Genomic DNA, 18,102 nt, shown 5'->3' with positions numbered 1-18,102 from the left:
CCTCTCTGAGTGGCACGCCAGGGAGTAACTCCACCAGTCAATCTCCTTTTCACACTCCCTGATGGACCTCAGTGTCTCGACCTTCTCGACACAGCCTTCTGGCATGTCAGCCACTCCTCCGAGTTTGGTGTCATCAGCAAACTCATGCACTCTGTTCCCTCATCCAAATTGTTGATGAATATATTGAATAGTACTGGTCCCAGTACTGACCCTTGAGGGACTCCACTAGATACAGGCCTCCAACTAGACTCTGCCCCATTGACCACGACTCTCTGGCTTCTTTCCTTCAGCCAGTTCACAGTCCACCGCACTACCTGATCGTCCAGACCACACTTCCTCAGTTTAGCAGCGAGGATGCTGTGGGAGACTGTGTCAAATGATTTACTGTAACTAAGAGAGACCACATCTGTTGGAGCAAATAAAGGACCCTGCACTCTGGCTCAATGTGAATCACGCTAGAGCCATTTATTACAGAAACAGGTCTCCTTATATATGCAACTATTCTTTGATCACGCGTCCACGCTCTAATCATGCATTCTCTAATTGGATATCATCTATGTTCACGAGCTGTCCACGCACTGGAGTCTCACTGCTATAGGTCTGTTTATTTACGTCATGTTGAGGCCTTGTTATTGTAGAAATTCCTCTCTCCCACAGCAGGTCCTGTTTTCAGCTTTCTGAGGTGGCCTTGAAATTCCTTTGGGCCTGGCTAGTTCAAAAACAAATCTCCATCTAACAGAAAGCCATCCTTACACATCCACTGCTTTGCCATCATCTAGCCACCTGGTTATGTCTTCATAAAAGGCTATGAGGTTGGTCAAGCATGACTTCCCCTTGGTGAGGCCATGTTGACTGCCCCTGTCATTACCTGAAGTTTATTACTTTTAGCATAACATGAAATATGTTTTTATGAAAATCAGAATAGCTGCTTTATTAGAAAGCAGGGGATCTGTGCCAATATGCTAAGAGCTTATCATGAAGCCACATATTTGGAGTAGTTCTTTATTGACGAATCCAAGGAGGTATGAGAGCTTGCAGTTTTCATTGCAGCTTAAAGTTAGTGTTAACTTGTGTAATAATTTCCTGTTCTCTGATATGTTAACATTTCTATTTATAGTGACTTGATAAAAAAAAATCCTTGGCTGATATTTATTCTTTCAATTAATATAAATCTGCTAAATAGAGTTCTAGAAATTGCTATACCTGAGAACAGACATACAGTGTTTTTAGAAGAGATCACTAGTTAATCATGCAGTGTTTGTGTGCTTTATCATTTTGTCTTGCTCAGGAGTTTATTGTAGGTGTTTCAGCACATAGCACAATTCTGCTCATGATTAAACATGATTACAAGAGATAAATAATGTTTTGTTTGTGTCAAAATCTCATGCATATTAGGTTCAATTACAAAAAGACTAATTTTTTAAGTCTTTTAACTTGATGCTTCCTTCCTTTTCAGTGATTAAGTTTGGAATCATCTTATTGCAAAGCAATCTTAATTCTTTTTAAAACCAGGTGTTCAGAGAGCACCTTTTACTTTTGGTACAGTAAATGGTGTTTGGGAAACAAGACAGGACTGTTTTCTTCTTGGAAATTCCTCTATGTGAGTGTGCAAGAGTGAGAATCATGAAGTAAAATTCAGAGCAAGTAACTGGATTTGATACATCCTGTCATCCTGAAGGATCCATATTCTTCATACAGTGAAGTATTTTCAGGCTCTGTTATGCTGGGTTTAGAGGACTACATGAGCAAGATCTGCTTAAGCTTTCTCTGCAACTGGAAAAATGGAACTGTAGCTTTGATTCCTCTTCCTTTGAAGTCCTGGTTGATGTTTCCTCAGGTGAACAAGTACTAACACTGTACTGTTACTCATGATTTTCAGTTATTTTTCTCTTGGAACTCACAGAATATGTCTTTCCAGAGGGCATCTTTATATTAATTTGTTTGAAAGTTATAGACAGTGGTCAGTTTTATGAGTCATTGCAAGTGAGAAATAGTTTCCGTTTTTACTGTGGGACAGATGAAATTCATTTTAAAGAGGGGAGGAAAGGTATTCGTAACTAGAACAAATATAGTAAATATACAACTGTCTTCAATGATGTCATTAACAATTCAAATACTTCTGAGTTACAACTGATGGGAAACTTCAATGAGATAAAGTAGGCATGTTGAACACAGAAGCTAGAAAAAAAGGTGATGTTCAAGGCAAATAATTTTTATTTTAATTGGATTTTAACTTGGAAATAGCAATAATATCAAAGTTTTGAAAACCTTCATCTCATTTGTCATGCTGTGTAAACTTTGAAAATAACTTTTTTTCTACCAAAAACAATCTCTTCATTCAGTTCTGTTGTCCATGTAATGTTAGGATTCTCCTGTATTTCTTTTTGTCTTTTAAGAATATTAAGCACACAAAATTAACATTTTGGTTTATTAGCAACAAATATTGAAATAAATCAATAAATTATAAAGGCAAAAAGGATTATTATTAGGAAGTCTGAGCTGCATAAATCTGGTCATCAGTATGTTCTACATTAACTTCACTTTAAAATATCTCTTAGTCTTAAAATTTCCTTTGTAACACCTGTACTTTTGAATGTCTTTTCCCTTATATTTCTTCCTTCACTTCTAAGAGAACTGTGCCACCTTGTGTCTTTTACCATTAACTCTTTCAGAATTGCACTAATAACTCTTTGCTCTGTATTCCAGCCTTGCTTTTTTCCTGCTTTTCTTTTGTAGATCTAAATATTTGACATGACCTAATTAGTTAACTTCAGCAATACAAATTTTAAAATATTTATTTCAAAACAACTGTAAGTTAGTCATTGCTGATAAGGGGAAGGGATTTAAATGAGGTAATTGCTTTGTTACCTTTTTATGTAGTCTATGTATAGCTTTAAATAGAAATTTCTAATGGCTAGAATCAGAGTTACTTGGTGGTGAAATTTTGTTATGATGCTTCACTGTTTTGATATCCCCTGATTATTTTTATAGGTCATCCTAGGCTTTCTGTTAATAGGGGCCTTAAAAGCCTTGGATCAGATTAGATGTGTGACATTTTACACTTTTTTTGTACTAAACTATAGGCAGCAGTTAAATTGAAAAAAGCTACAGATACCTATAAACTATGTGTGGAGAAATATGCTGCAGTTAAATCTGGTTTTGAACAAAAAATGACAGAAACTGCACAGGTGAGTGTTATATTAAATCAGTTACCTTTAAAATAAATGAATATGTTCTATTTTATCTCTCTGAAGATATCTGAAATCAAAGCCTTTGAAAAATTGGTTCAAGATAGAATGATCTCTATTAGAAATTTATATGAACAATAATGTCAGAACTAATATGCTTGAAGGGCAAACATTGACCATATATGTTGTGATGGCAGTGTCCTTGAATGAAATAGTTGAACACGAGCACTCTAGAAAGACTTTTGGAAGAAATTTTTAGGAAGAAAACAAAATTAACTTTTGGAAGTATTGTAGATGCATTGTAATCGTGTGGGAAATCCTGTGAATTGCTGGAGATCCAGAACTCATTCACAGGAGTTATAAAAATGGAACCTATCATGGGCTTTTTATTATCATTCTGGTGAAACACTTCAGTAACAGCTTGTTAGTGTCTTTCCAAGGTTTATTTGAGGTGGTCAAAACTCCCTACATCTATTAAAATTTATGGATTTGTGGTTTTTTTTTGTTTGTTTGGGGTTTTGTTTTGTTTTGTTAAAATTTTGTTTGGGTTTTTTTAAGCTGTTTTAATATTTATTTCAGAGAATATCGAGTTCTCTTTATGGTTGCCCATGCTGCTACTTGTTATATTTTGAAGTTTCTTTTTCAAATCTGTTGATTTTCTACTGCCTCAGATTTCAAAAAGCAAACCTCAATGTTTCTGCTTTTAGTAGTAATATTTAGTCGAGGACTAGCTTTTTTTATTAAAGCTTTTACAAGATAGGAATTTTATTTTCTTTACTCTCTCCTTTAGTTTCAAAGATTAATTTTTAGGCACAGATGGAATTATCAGGGAGATTCAGTCATACCTGTGTTATTAACATAGAAGTGGAAAAGTGTTAGGGTTTTCCTTAACTCCTTGGAAATTAAGATTTTACTGTATGGGGATTATGTAGGCTGACGTAAAAAGCTGCCCTGTCCTAAACTGCTTTCGTGCTTTGAAAACTTCATCAGAACGTGATCTAGTTCATCTCTGAATAGATAATCAATACAGCTATTACAGAAAGGGTACCCACCTCTCCAGTCCAGGCATTTGTGACAAAGAAGTGCTCAGGCATGCCACTGCAAAATTCTGCCTTGAATGCGACAGATAGATTAAGAGTATTGACATCCTTTTGTTGAAGAGTTCACAGTAGGCAATATCCTAACTAGGTTCTGGTTGGAGAAACTGTACTCCCTATGCTTTTCACTTTGAATTACATTTGGTCAAGTACGTTATTTTTCTCTCATATTAAAATATATATTTGACTCTTAAATGTTTATTTCTTTATTGTATAGTGTAAGACAGTGATGAATGCAGTTATTCCAGACAAAGTGCATAGTTTTTATACAGTGAGTTTAAAGATCAAACAACTGAATCACATTTAAAGAAGCAAAGGATATAGATTTAACTAGAGAAAGAGAAAGCATGTGTATATTGGCAGGAAGAGAGGGTGATAAGGAGGAGGTGCAAAACAGATCTAAAACTCTTCAGTTATGGAAAACAGATATATTCTTCTAAATACCCTCCAACACTATTTTCTTTTGGTAAAAATAGGTTAGACTTCAAAAAAAAATCAAGATAGATGAAGGTTTAAAGAGCAAATAAAAAAAAGTTGGATAATGGTTCTAAAAGGATATTAAGTATGTTATTTCATAACTGAATTCTGCACCTTCCTTAAACACTGTAATTACTATGATCAAGATTAAAAAAATAGTGTGTTTTTGTTTAGTATATTTAATTATTAAAATTTAAGGTTTAATATTTCAAGAATTATTTTCATTATGAATAATTGTGCTTGTATTGCTTTACAGAAATTTCAAGACATTGAAGAAACACACCTTTTTCATATGAAAGAGATTATAGAATCATTGTCAAATACCATAAAAGAAATTCATTTACAAATAGGAGAGGTAATTTTTATATTATTGTTTGTTTGGATCACGTTACATATTTTTCTTAACTATTAAATGAAACATTTCTTACTGTGTTTGTGGTAATTACAAGATCACATCTTCCAAATGATGATAACTTTTCAAACCAGTATGAGTAAAAGGAGATAAACAGGAATGATCCACAGAATTCAAAAGACTTTCAAGTAGAAGTGGTTCTTTTTACCATATATATCAAACATTATGTGAGTACTGAACTTGTTTATGAGATGTTTGAAGGTGATTTGAACATCTACTAAGTTGCCATTTTGGTCTTTTGTGGTGTTTCTATATGTGTATTCTCTTTTGTTATTCCAGCATCTCTAAAATCTTTTATTAAATGGATCATCCTCTATTTTTTTAATTGTATTGGAAATCTTGTTAATATCTAAATTCAACATATTATGATTTTTTTTTACTACTTCCTGTGGTATTTATAAGTTCAGTATCCCAAATTTTACAGAATAAGGCTGAATAATCGTTACATTTTGTGTTAACATAAAACAAAATATTTTGACAATTTAGAGAATCGTTAGTGTATTTCAAAGTTCTGTTTCCTGGATATTAATTAGCACTCATTTCAGGATACTTGTGCTTTTCTTTAACTAAAACTTGAAATTATATCAGTCTGAAAGGCTTCCAAATTTTTGATATACCTTGTTTTTTATGAGCAAAAGACCTTCAATAACAGTGTTAAAAGAAGCTTTTATAGTATCTTTTCTTTAAATACAAGTTGGTTTAATTAATAATCCTTATAAGCGTTCCTTAATTTTTTTATGTTCTGAAATGTAGTTTTATTTGTATACACTTAATTTGAATCACTGTTTTCCTCAGTTTTGAGGGTTTCTGCTAACGAATGATGGTCACAAGGGTCATGCTATTTATTTTTAAAGCATATACATACTGCCTTGTTGGAAAAACTTGTTAACAACTTGTGGTTCTTTCTTTGTCAGACCAAAAAACATTACAACAGTAATACTTTTACTCAAGCCGGTGGGAACTGTGATAATACAGTGGTAACAGTTCACACCCTTAACTGGTGCTGGCTTAAAAGACTGCTTATCTTCCTAACATTATAGTGGGACATGTTGCTGACAAATTCAGAAAATTATGAATTTCAAAAGTGGTTTAGATGGAAGAAATGAAGTAAATCCTAAACACATCATCAAGCTTTATTCTTTCATTCCTCATTTGTATCTGTATTATACACACACTTGCTAATACTAAAGCAAATCAGGGATGTCCTTGGTAAAATGCCTGTTGATTTTTGGAAGCCCTGTAATATATTTTTAGAAGCCAGTATTTCAAACCTTAACTCTAGAAAAAAACACTTCTTAAAGTTAATTTCATTCTTTCAATTACTGGTTTTAAAATTCCTTTTTGTGTGGTGTGGTTTTTTTTTTAAAGGTGCATGAAGAGTTTATTAATAACATGACAAATACTACAGTTGAGAGTTTAATACAGAAATTTGCTGAGTCAAAAGGAACTGGCAAGGAAAGACCTGGTAAGAGATTAAAAATAAGAGTGGAAATGCTAATTTTAAAACTAGATTTCCACTCCTAATAAAAGGTCAAACCTTATTTGTTAGTCTTGTAGTAGTAATGTACTTACAATTTCAAATTCTCAGAATTCATTTGCTTTGATATTAAATGATTAATAGAAATTTAACAACACAATTTATTATGTAAGTGTAGTATTTGTTTTCATAAAGCATAGCATTTTATAGCTATGGATGCCTCTATGTAGACCTCTGAGGAAGCTCTTAAATTGTATTGCTCCTTGGTACATCAGTGAGATTTGTCAAGAAACTGAAGTTCCTTGCAAAAACTTACCTCTGTGTGCTGCTGCATAAATTATATTTCCAAACTTTATTTAATATAAATTTATAGATATATTCAGAACAAATCTCTATAAAGCTGCTTATAGAACTGTTTGAACAGTTGCATCAGCTTATTTGGTTAGCTTACAAAATTATGCATTTTAATAGATTATATGTAGATTGTTTCCTTTAATAAACAGCAAATTGAATAGTGCTTTCTGAAAGTACTGCTTGTTGCATGTGGTATATAAGACTTTCCTGGACTAGCATAAAAAGACAGTTTCACAGTACTGTGTATCTAACATTATAGGAAAAATAGAGAGTTCACTTTAATATTTGAGTATGAATACATGGTCACTAGGTGTGTGAGTACAGGAATTCAGTAGTACCATTTTTCTTTTAGCATTGGGAGTCCTGGCTAGCATCACTGAATTCTAGAACAGAAGCACAAAGATTTTTTCAGAGCAAGGGTATTCATAGCTGAGTAGATCTTGAGAATTTATAATAAACTGTTAAATATAGTTACTAGGTGTCTTACAATGCCACTGCGAGGTGTTTTTAACATAACATTTTTTCATATTCTGTCTGTGATCTGTTAATGCCAGTACCTGAGTGGGCTGAGGTAAGACTGTATATGGAATGATTTTTGAATGTTTCCTGTATATTTTACAATTTTTCAATAAAGAGTAAAAAAGAAAAAGTATGAGCTTCAGGGATTCAAGTTCAGTTGATCTGAAGTCAGGATAAAGACGTGAAAATTCAGTGTTCAGACTTCTTTGCCGAGATGTCATGGCTAGGGATCTCCATCTTGCATTTAGCATCCTGAGTCCGTGGTTTACAAAGGCCCTTGCTAATGTATCCTAGAGTACTGTGCACTTCACGTCATCCACATTATTAGTGTGGTTTTTTGCTAGACAACGTAGTAATCATAAGAAAAATACCACTTTTTAATTTAGTGGGAGAAGTTATACACAATGTATACTGTGCTGATTTAGAGTTCTTCAAATCCTATTTGTATTCTCTGGGGTCAACTAAAAGCTTTTGCTTTCATTCCTACAACTATTGTAACAGCAAAATGTTTTAAAATTACTTTTTAGTGTGGAAATGCATGCACCTTGAATTTTCTTTTACAGAGTGAAATTATTGTATTGATATCAACTTTGTAAAGCAGTCATGGTGCAGAGGAAAGCTTAGATGTATTCTTTTGCTGCTGAATTTTAATTCACAAGAAGTTGTAAAGTGTCAAAGATAGACTAGAAAAACAGACTTCTAGTGATGTTATGTTAATTATGGTTACTGCTTTTATTATATTCATTTTATTAACTTAATCATACAGCTTTGACAACTAGAAAGATTTGGAAGGCAAAGTGAGGTATCAGTCTTCTAAGAATTAAATGGAAAAATCCATTGTGGGAGGAAAAAAACACTGTTCTGCAATCGAGAAATGTTCTTAAAAGAAATGTATTTTAACTCATGGAGCAAATCTTAGAAGTCTTTCTGTGGTGTGAATTTACTAATTAGGGTGGAGAAGGAAATGACTTCTCGGATAAATCTAAGTATTCTGCATGTAAAAATGATACTGACTTGGTGTACAAGACAAATGTAGAAAGAATGTCTTAAGGCTGTCACTGTTGCTTCAGATTCCAGTCCTAAATCTATTTGAAGGAAATAGTTTAAAAATCCCCAGGACTATGTAGGCCTTCTCCCTCACGTATTATTTGTGAGCTAAAGATACTGAATTAGTTGGTGGGCTGCATTGTGAAATACTGAATTTTGAGAACAAAATAAACTAAAAGGATAATACATAACAAAGATTTTAGATTATTTCAGTATATTCTAGATGCAGTTATTGTACTTCATAGCAGAATTTACTTAGTTTCATTTATATATGGAAAAATAAGAATTAATCTGAAAGGAAGTACTGAGAAACACTGGATTATTGCAAAGATTATAAACAATTTACAATAAAAGTTTCTAGGCATAGGCAATTACTTAAGTTCTCATCTATATATCTACAGTTTCTCTTTGCATGGTGATATCCTTTATACTAGATTATATGACTTAAATGTAAAACACTGAAAAACAGAAAGGTGGCAGGACCTGCAATTACCAGTCAGGCTTCAGGTCAGAATTTTATTTCTTCTCAGAACTGTTTCCTAAAGCTTATATGTTCCTGCTGTTATGTCTAATAGCAGATTTGATACCATCGTTTGGAAGATGCTTCTGTCACTTGTGGTCCTGCAGTGTTGATCAAAACTGGTCACTTCTGATTAATCAGTTTTCTGTTTCTGATAGGCTTCTGCTCCATGTTCCTTGGAAAATTCATTTATGGCATGGCAGAAAATGTCTGTATTTCACCCAAAGTATATGTTAAATCAGTATTGGAGATGATGTGTATTCCAGTTTAATGACTTTTCGATGATTTCTAGCTTTATTTACTTAACCTAATAGTAATCTATAAAAAAATTGTTTTCTTCCCATATGAAAAGTTGATGCTGCATGAAATAGAAACTCCTAGGAAGTATGAGCTCATGTTCTTCTAAGATCTTATGTCTGAAATTGGCAGGATAATATATAATATGTTTAAAGATATTTGTGAATGTCTATATAGCTGTAGTTGATAATGAATGTTTTTCCATTTTTTAAATACTGAGTTACTGTGCCCTCTTCTCATGTGTGGGAAACTGTGTGTGTTTCTCCCTGTATTAGGTTTTGCCCACTGCACAGTTTACCCAGAAGGTACCTTTGAAGGCCAAATGAGAAGTCTCAGCTGTGCTGCATTTTCTAAAAAATAGGAACAAAAGCCAAATTTAGATGATTTGTTTTCATTAAATTGTTCTGATGTCATTGTTAGTGGTTGTTGGTAATTTATTAAGTCATTGCTCTTATCTTTGCATTTTTCTTAAAAATTTAATAAAGAGGAAAACAGAGTTTTTATTGTAGTGCAGACAACAACGGAAAGACAAAATGGTGTATTTAGATATGGCATTTCTGCTGAAAGCAATGTGGAGATTTCACAGGCTGCAAAACTGTTGATAAACTATTATGTTTGCTATTTGGATGACACCTCAAAACAGTTTAACTTGAATTCCTTACAAGTTTATTAATGCTACCAGCATTGCCTGTTGCCAGAATCATAAAGCATCAGTGCTTCAATTTAGTAAACATTTAAAAACCAAATTTTACCTAGGCTTTAATTCAGCTGACTTCTGATTTAGTGAACTCAACAGAATTGTTCATTTGATTAGAATAAGGTTTTATGTGGCTGGCTGTTGGTGGAGGTGGGGGGTTAGTGCAAAGTTCAGTGTGAATATGACCTACTATCAGGTATTTTCTAATTGCTTACATGGGCATTTTAGTCCTAAATGCCTATGGAGCACTGCTTATGTGTTGTGTGGGGTGTTGTGTTTGTTTTGGTTTTTTGTTTGTTTTTTTTTTTGCCAAAGTGAATGCAAGAGCATTGAAGTGAGCTGCACCATGACTAGGAAGCTAATGCAAAGTGACTAGCATACTATAAACGCACAGTTGTGCTCACTTCATGTTAATATTCCTATTTAAATTAGTGTGTTGTGTTAAACTGTAATACATTTTCTGTCTAATGAAGAAATGTACAAGATGGACAAGACAGAGTAGATGAAAAAGGGGTTTAAGAACAACTGCATTCATCTAAGAAATTTTAGAAAAAAGTTAGTCCTTTCCCAGAGACCGAGAGGCAAAGTAAGAGCCATGGAATATTGAAGCTTGCTTTGATTAAAGCTACTAGCTTATTATGTACTTGAATGATAAATTTTGCTTTGAGAGAAAGACTTGAAACAGTGCTGCATGTGGCATTTGTTTTTTCCATGGGTTTGTTTGATAACATAATAGTTCATAGAGTTTATTAAAATGCTTTTCTAGGAAGCTAAATAGCAACAAAGTAGGTGACAATAAACACTAGTTAATACAAATGTTTTAATAGCTCTGCATGAAATCTCTGAGCTCCTTTTCAACAAGGAAGTATAACAAAGCAAGGATTTATTTTATATTGACTGAGGAATGAGTTTACGTTGTCAATACTGACAGTACCAAAGGGATTCAGAAAAGTATTGTTTGTAAAGGAAGGCAGTCAATTGCTATGTTTCAGAAGCTAATGAGAGAAATTAAGTGTGGATATCTTTGAGGATTTTAATAAGAAGCTGGGCTTGAGGCAAATATATTTTTTTAAAGTATTTAAGAGTGCTGTGCTGTAGAGCTCTGTTTTCAAAGACGAGGTGCAAGCTCAAGAGCCATACCAACAAATGTGTCTTAATTCCCATCCTAGATATCTATTTGATTTTGCCTACGAAAGTTGGATCCCTTCATAGACAACAAACCTGCCAAAGCTGGTGTAGACTTTAGAAAGTCTCATCTGCCAGCATAGATTTTTAATAATCACATATACCTAAACTGCAAACTTGTTTTAATTTGCAGTTTTATTTATTTTTAATTTTCTGGACTTTTATAACTGTACATATTTTGCTCCAAAAGTCTTAATGCAAGTGGAAGACTGGTAGCATTGCACTGGCAATATTAGCTGAATATACCAATTAATTGGGAATTTAACATTTTTTGGCAGGCAGGACTACAAATGTGATACTCTGAGGAAGCCAATTAAGCTTTTCCTTTTAGTGTGATTGTGTTTTAAGCAGTAGCAAGAAAAAAATCATATTAAAACCAAAAATTATTCTTGCTTTGCAGCATCCTTGTTGAATATTTAGTGTTAGAAAGAAGGTTCTTTGTTGGAGCAATAAAGGACTCAGCAAACAATTCGATTCAATGTGAATCATGCTAAAGCCATTTATTACAGAAACAAGCCTCCTTATATATGCAACTATATTCTAATCACGCATCCACGCTCCAAGCATCGATTCGCTAAATGAGTATCATGGGCTGTCCATGCACTGGAGTCTCACTGATGATACGTCCGATGATTCACGCCACGCCAGGACCCCGCTGATTGAGGAACGCCCCTCTTTCTCACAGCAGATTCTGTTCTCAGCTTCTCAAAGCGGCCTTGAGATTCCTTTGAGCCTGACTAATTCAGCAACAAATCTTTATCTATCAAGACCCCTCCACACTTCCCCCTTTCTATTCTTGAATTAGTCAGGCCCCTTTAACCACACGGTGAATCATTTTTGAAATATACTGCAACATAGAACACGTGATTAATAACATAATTACAATTACATATAATGCAGTTAAACCTTACTTAATAAGATCAAACAACTACCTGCCTATTCTTAAAACCTTAATTCTATTATGACAACCTTATTAACACACTATTTTAATAGATTCAAAATAACCAGACAAGTTAATACAATATATTCTTTTAAATTCCTAAAAGATCTATAACTGCGCAGTTAATAGGGTAACATACTTAATACCATCAGTATATACTAATAATTGAATTAATATCTTAAAAGTAATCTCAACCTATTTAAAAGATCAATAGCTTAACCTTAATATCCCTTCTAAAACTTTATAAGTTGCTAAACTTAGATTACTATGGTAGGGATATCTCATAATTTTACCTTATCTATGCATTAACTATCTAATCATAATATCACCCTTTTGGATCTCCTGCTGATTGTTCAAATTGCCATTCTCCACAGAAGGTACACCACCTGCTTGCTAATAGGCTTCTAGACCACTAGGTCTGCGAGCATCTGTAACACTGAATTGGGATCCATGGTTTACATCTCAAACAGTCCTCACAACTTATCTCCTTCCTGTCCATCTGCATCCGTTGAATCTTTGTTGAATCCACTTCAATCTTCGGCCTGTAATGACACAAACATAACCTTTCCCCCAGGTTATCAATTGATGAGGCCTTTTTAATGGACTAGTGATTTGACCATAACTAATGTAGGTTCTTTCTGATTTAGCATGGTTTTGGGTCATACTTGCAAAGTATTTCATCACATGCAATGCTTTTGACAATTGGTTTTGTGGTGTTTCCCCTACTTCCCCCCTTTTTTTTAAAAAACAAACAAGCAAACAAAAAAAGTTCAGAACCAGATATGTGCGTTGGATCTTGACTACGTACTCAAAATCACAAATCAAATTTAGAGGTTCCTCCTTAAAAAGCTCTAAGTAATTTAAAGCTGAGCCAAGTTCTGCTAATTGGGTTGAACCTTCAATAATTTTTACAGAATGATGCCAATTGTTATCTTCACACCAAACCACTACAGCTTTATGAGACTTCCCAGAACCATCAACAAAAACTTTGCAAGTATGTAGGATCAGACCAAATACAAGTATGGCCTATGACCTGATGTTAAAGACTTGCAGGTTCTGCAGCAATTTACATTTAGGCATGCCAAAAGCTGTGCTGTTAAGAAAACCAGCTAGTGCAATTTATAGAGGCATAGATTACAAATAAAAAAAAATCAGAATTAGATTTCACAAATGGTACATATATGACAAAAAGATCATGGCCTATTAAGACTTAAATTCATTCCCTGCATTTTCTTGATCAGAGTGACAATTGGTATATAACAGTCGGTATATCAGTTTGCTAGCAATCTCATCATACTGTCCCACAATAGCCACAGGTTGTTTCTATGTTGTAGCTATAAATAGACAAATCTGCAAGTCCAATCGAATGCAGTCAGCCTGTTAGGTTGTCATAAATTTATTCCTCAAAGTTTCTAACTCCATTTTGGTTGTCATATTTATTGGATATTGTTTTCCCTTACCAGATCAAAGTCCTGTTTCAGATCTATCAGTGTAGTATTTGCTTTATTGAAACATTGGCTGTTAATACTAGTGGAAATACAGCATCTGAAATTTCCTTGGAGATTTCTCACTTGCAGCAATCAGATCTGCGCCCTCCAAGCAGCTTCTTGTAGGCCATGCAACCAAACAGAATTCTCAGAAAACGTTATTTGACTTACAATTTACTTAACAAATCTTAACCTAAGAGAGGTATAGGACTTTCTGGCAACTATAAGAATTCATGTATTAAAACTTTGTTCCAAATTTGGCATTCCATTGGTCTCAAAAAGTGGCCTTTCTTTCGTTCTCTCCCATGACCTCAAAAACTAGCATGGTGAATTTACTAAGAAGTCTCTTACTGCTAAGTACCACAGAATAAGTCTATCAACACATTTTTGGTTTAATTTTCCAGTTTCATTAGAACTATGGGTCTGCTAAGGATGCCTTTAAACTTCACCCTCGGACTGCTCCATTCAGTATTACATCGCTGCAGTGGGGGGGAGAGAGAACCCCCCTTTCAATGCTTTAAAAGCGGGCAGCCAGGTTTTTCCATTTTTATTTTTTTTTTCTTTCTTACTGCAGTTTAGATATAACCAAGGTCACGCAGCTGGCATAATGGCTGGTACGAAGTAGGAGGCTCTGGGAAACTTCTCAGTTACAATGAGCTGCACACAGGCCTGGGATATTTTGCTCTTTTGTTTTCCCGTTTCATTACAACCATAATACACTTTAAATGCAGTTTCAAGTAGCTCAGCAATAGTTACATTCCTTAGCTCCATTTACCTTTAACAATTTAGAGATGTCAAAAACCAGTATAAACCAGTATAATAAACATAAATCCAGTATTCTATTTTCCTAGATCCGAATCAGTTAATATTCTAGCAACTTTTAAATACAACCTCTTCCAAATTCACATCTATCATAGCATTTTAACAATTTAAATGCTTTTCTAACAATATAAGCTATTACTCTAATGTGTAAGAATGCATCCTAAGGGGGGGGGCAAGGTGGAATTTTAGCAGTGGAACCGGTTCCCATTTTGGAATTATCTCCCCAAACAAGATTCTTTTGGTACCAAATATGAATATGCAAACTAAAATACTGAGCTCAGATGTGAAAACCAAATACTCAGTTCAAATATGCAGATGGATCACAGTCACACTAATTTAAGACAATATCTCAATTTTTGCATTGCGCCTTTGGTCCGCTTACTGCTCAGCCAGGTGGAGGTACCTCTGGGTCTCCCTGACAAAATAGGTCAGTGCGCGCTGGAGCCCCATTGGCACCCGCCCCTCCCGCCGCCGCAGCGAGCTGGACTGGGCAAGGCCTGTTTTGTTTTGGGTTTTTTTAGTGTCTCATCTGGTGCGCCACAGCTGTTATTCCAAAACAAGGATTCTTTACATGTTGTGCATATGGAAAAGTCAAATCCACCACACCGAGATGAGACACAGCCTGTCACAGAGTTGCGCAAGTCTGAATGCTGGAATAAAGGTAACATGCTGGAGAGAAAAATAACAGCTACTACACGCAAAATTTTACCATCACATTCACGCAGTAAAGAACTAAATTACTCATGATCTTCTGTATTATCACAAAATGCACATTTTGAGTCAACGGATTCTCATGATTTAACAGACTGTGAACTTATCGTACCATATAGCACAGACCTACCAAAATTGCAACATGCTTAAACAGATACCCACAAAGAAAACAGGTTAATAAGGAAAGCATCTTGCAGACTTTAACAAGTTTTCTGACCTGTGTGTTATCAGTTAATTCTCTCAGCTTGTTGAAGTTCAAATTGCCCTGCCTGTAAAACTGTCTGTAATGATTTAATTATTTCTTCTAGAGATTTATTTTGTCCTGCTCTTCTGGCCTCAAAAACAACATTAATCGCAACAGGATTCTATTCTCCGGACACTTTTCCCAATCGTTTAACTTATACAGCAGCCAACACTGATTTCAATATTTAACAAGATCTTCCTTCCTTATAATTCCGAGTGCTTTCCTAAGTTTTAAAACACCTCCCAATACTGATTTTTTAGGAACACAACTGAAAACAATTATTCCTGACCCCATCTTGCAAGTAAAAACCTTGAGAAGAGGGAGGGAGGGGGAGGGCTGCTTGCAGCGTGAATGGGAAAAGCGGGGAGAAGTTTTACGGTGCACTTAAAAACAACTAGTAAAACAATTAACTCACATTCCTGACAAGCTGCTTGATTTTCAGAGAGGCAATAAACAGGAGCACATAATATGTACTGTAAAACTCGCAAATAACATGTTGATAGCAAACATTAGCATTCTCTACTGCTTCTCTCAACACTAGTGCTTCCTTAGCTTGTAAGTTTTTGACCTGCAAATGATTTGGCTGCTTTGTTGTTTCAGGCACCTCTCTCATAGCTTGATATGCAAGATCTGTTGACTGCCTCAGGATTTCAGAAACTTATCGTGTCTGTAGTTGTGGTGTGTCAATTAGTGTCTCTTCCAGGAGTTGTGGGATACCTGCCCCTTTCAACGAATCCCCATTGTTCTGTCCTAAATGATCTATAGCTTTTACATTGGATAGGTCTAATTTTGCTTGAGTTTTTCATGGTTCTTATCTGATCTCGGGGCAACTTGTACACGTACTTAACTTTTCAAGAAAAATGCTTCAAACCCTCATCCTCTTCCGAGTCATCAGATAACACGGACTTGAACGGTGCTGGAGAATCATTAGTAACAGGGGGTTCGGAACAGTGCACATTCTCGCCAATATTTTCTAGCATCAAAATTATTCGTATAACCTGAGTCCCCCAGCGCATCCCCTTTCCCGTCACGATCAGTGTGACCGCATTGCTGACTGTTGAATTCACTCGCTAATAGCTGATCTGATCTTTCACACAGTTCTTTTGCCCAGTTCTTATCCGGCGACTCCTTCTGCTCTTTTGTAGGAGTTTAGAGGGGTAGAAGGCGGTAAAGGCGGACACGAATCAGTAAAAGGACTGATATTACACTTATTTACGACTTTAGCATTCTCAGTTTTCAACAGTTCTTTTGACAAATTATCTGACTCCAGTTCCTTGGACTGCTTGGTCTCTTTAGGGTCGTGTGATGGTATAGGAGGCCATCTACTGAGTGATTTTCCTCCCCCCGCTCCAGACTGCTGTATCATCGGGGGCGCCGACGGCACAATAGGGGTTGGGGCAGGAAGGGAATCAAAGACACGAACTGGGTAAGCTTCACAGTTATTTTTAGAGTTCTAATCAGGCTGCAACGCTGTAAAAATTCCAGTAACTGCAGCCCGTCTGCCTTAAGTTCTTTTAAGGTGGTAATTATAAGCTTCCATGTAGTCGCTAGTGATTTAGCTTCTTTATCTCTGTCGCTAATCTTATCCCATGATTTCTGCCCTGTATCGTCCCAAAGTTCAATTTTTAAAGCTTTTTCAGCTTCTGTCGGGTAGCCATTAGTTCTACACCAAACCAACAGTCTACGGATGTTACTTTCTTCATATTTAAGTCCTCTCATAGAGAGAATATGCAGGAGGAGTTTAACCGTAGCTTCTTCCTCAGAGGATATATTTTGTCCCATAACTTCACTTTTCCCTCCTCCTGCTCCCAGCCGCTCACCTTTTCCGGTGATTTCTTCAACAAAATTAATGCGGAACGTCCGTACGCCTCCGCCTGGTTCTCAGTCCAGCTGATCCGCCTCCGGCTGGGCCTCTCCAGGCTTTTCCCCGATCTCAGTGGTACGCCGTTCAGAGTATCATGTCGGGGTCACCATTTGTTGGAGCGATAAAGGACTCAGCAAACAATTCGATTCAGTGTGAATCACGCTAAAGCCATTTATTACAGAAACAAGCCTCCTTATATATGCAACTATATTCTAATCACGCATCCACGCTCCAAGCATCGATTCGCTAAATGAGTATCATGGGCTGTCCATGCACTGGAGTCTCACTGATGATACGTCCGATGATTCACGCCACGCCAGGACCCCGCTGATTGAGGAACGCCCCTCTTTCTCACAGCAGATTCTGTTCTCAGCTTCTCGAAGCGGCCTTGAGATTCCTTTGAGCCTGACTAATTCAGCAACAAATCTTTATCTATCAAGACCCCTCCACAGTTCTTGACACACATATATATACACACACACAAGTCACAGAATTACAGAATGGTTAAGGTTGGAAGGGACCTCTGGAGATCGTCTAGTCCAAGTCACCTGCTAAAGAAGGTACACCTAGAGTAGATTGCACAGGCGAATGTTAAATGTCTCCAGAGAAGGAGACTCCACAACCTCTCTGGGCAACCTGTTCCAGTGCTTTGACACCCTCAAGGTAAAGAAGTTTTTCCTCATATTCAGATCGAACCTCCTGTGCTTCAGTCTGTGCCCGTTGCCCCTCATCCTATCATTGGACACCTCTGAAAGGAGTCTGGT

The 18,102-nt window shown here is 35.7% G+C and overlaps 1 protein-coding gene across 1 annotated transcript in view; it reads left to right on the top strand.

The window, feature by feature from the left end:
• The window catches only part of LOC308051408 (F-BAR domain only protein 2-like), a gene marked incomplete at its 3' end in the record, with an annotated part of 153,515 nt that overhangs the window by 41,896 nt on the left and 93,517 nt on the right, over nt 1–18,102 (top strand). Inside the window, exons 6-8 of the mRNA XM_080361838.1 lie at nt 3,084–3,188; nt 5,019–5,117; nt 6,543–6,639. Coding sequence (XP_080217964.1) covers nt 3,084–3,188; nt 5,019–5,117; nt 6,543–6,639 — 301 coding nt within the window. The remainder of the gene's footprint in view (nt 1–3,083; nt 3,189–5,018; nt 5,118–6,542; nt 6,640–18,102) is intronic.

The sequence above is a fragment of the Nesoenas mayeri genome (assembly GCF_963082525.1).
Source record: "Nesoenas mayeri genome assembly, chromosome: W".
Classification (NCBI taxonomy): Eukaryota; Metazoa; Chordata; class Aves; order Columbiformes; family Columbidae; genus Nesoenas; species Nesoenas mayeri.
Note: the sequence above shows the minus strand (reverse complement) of the source record. Positions and strands in the feature narration are given on the sequence as shown.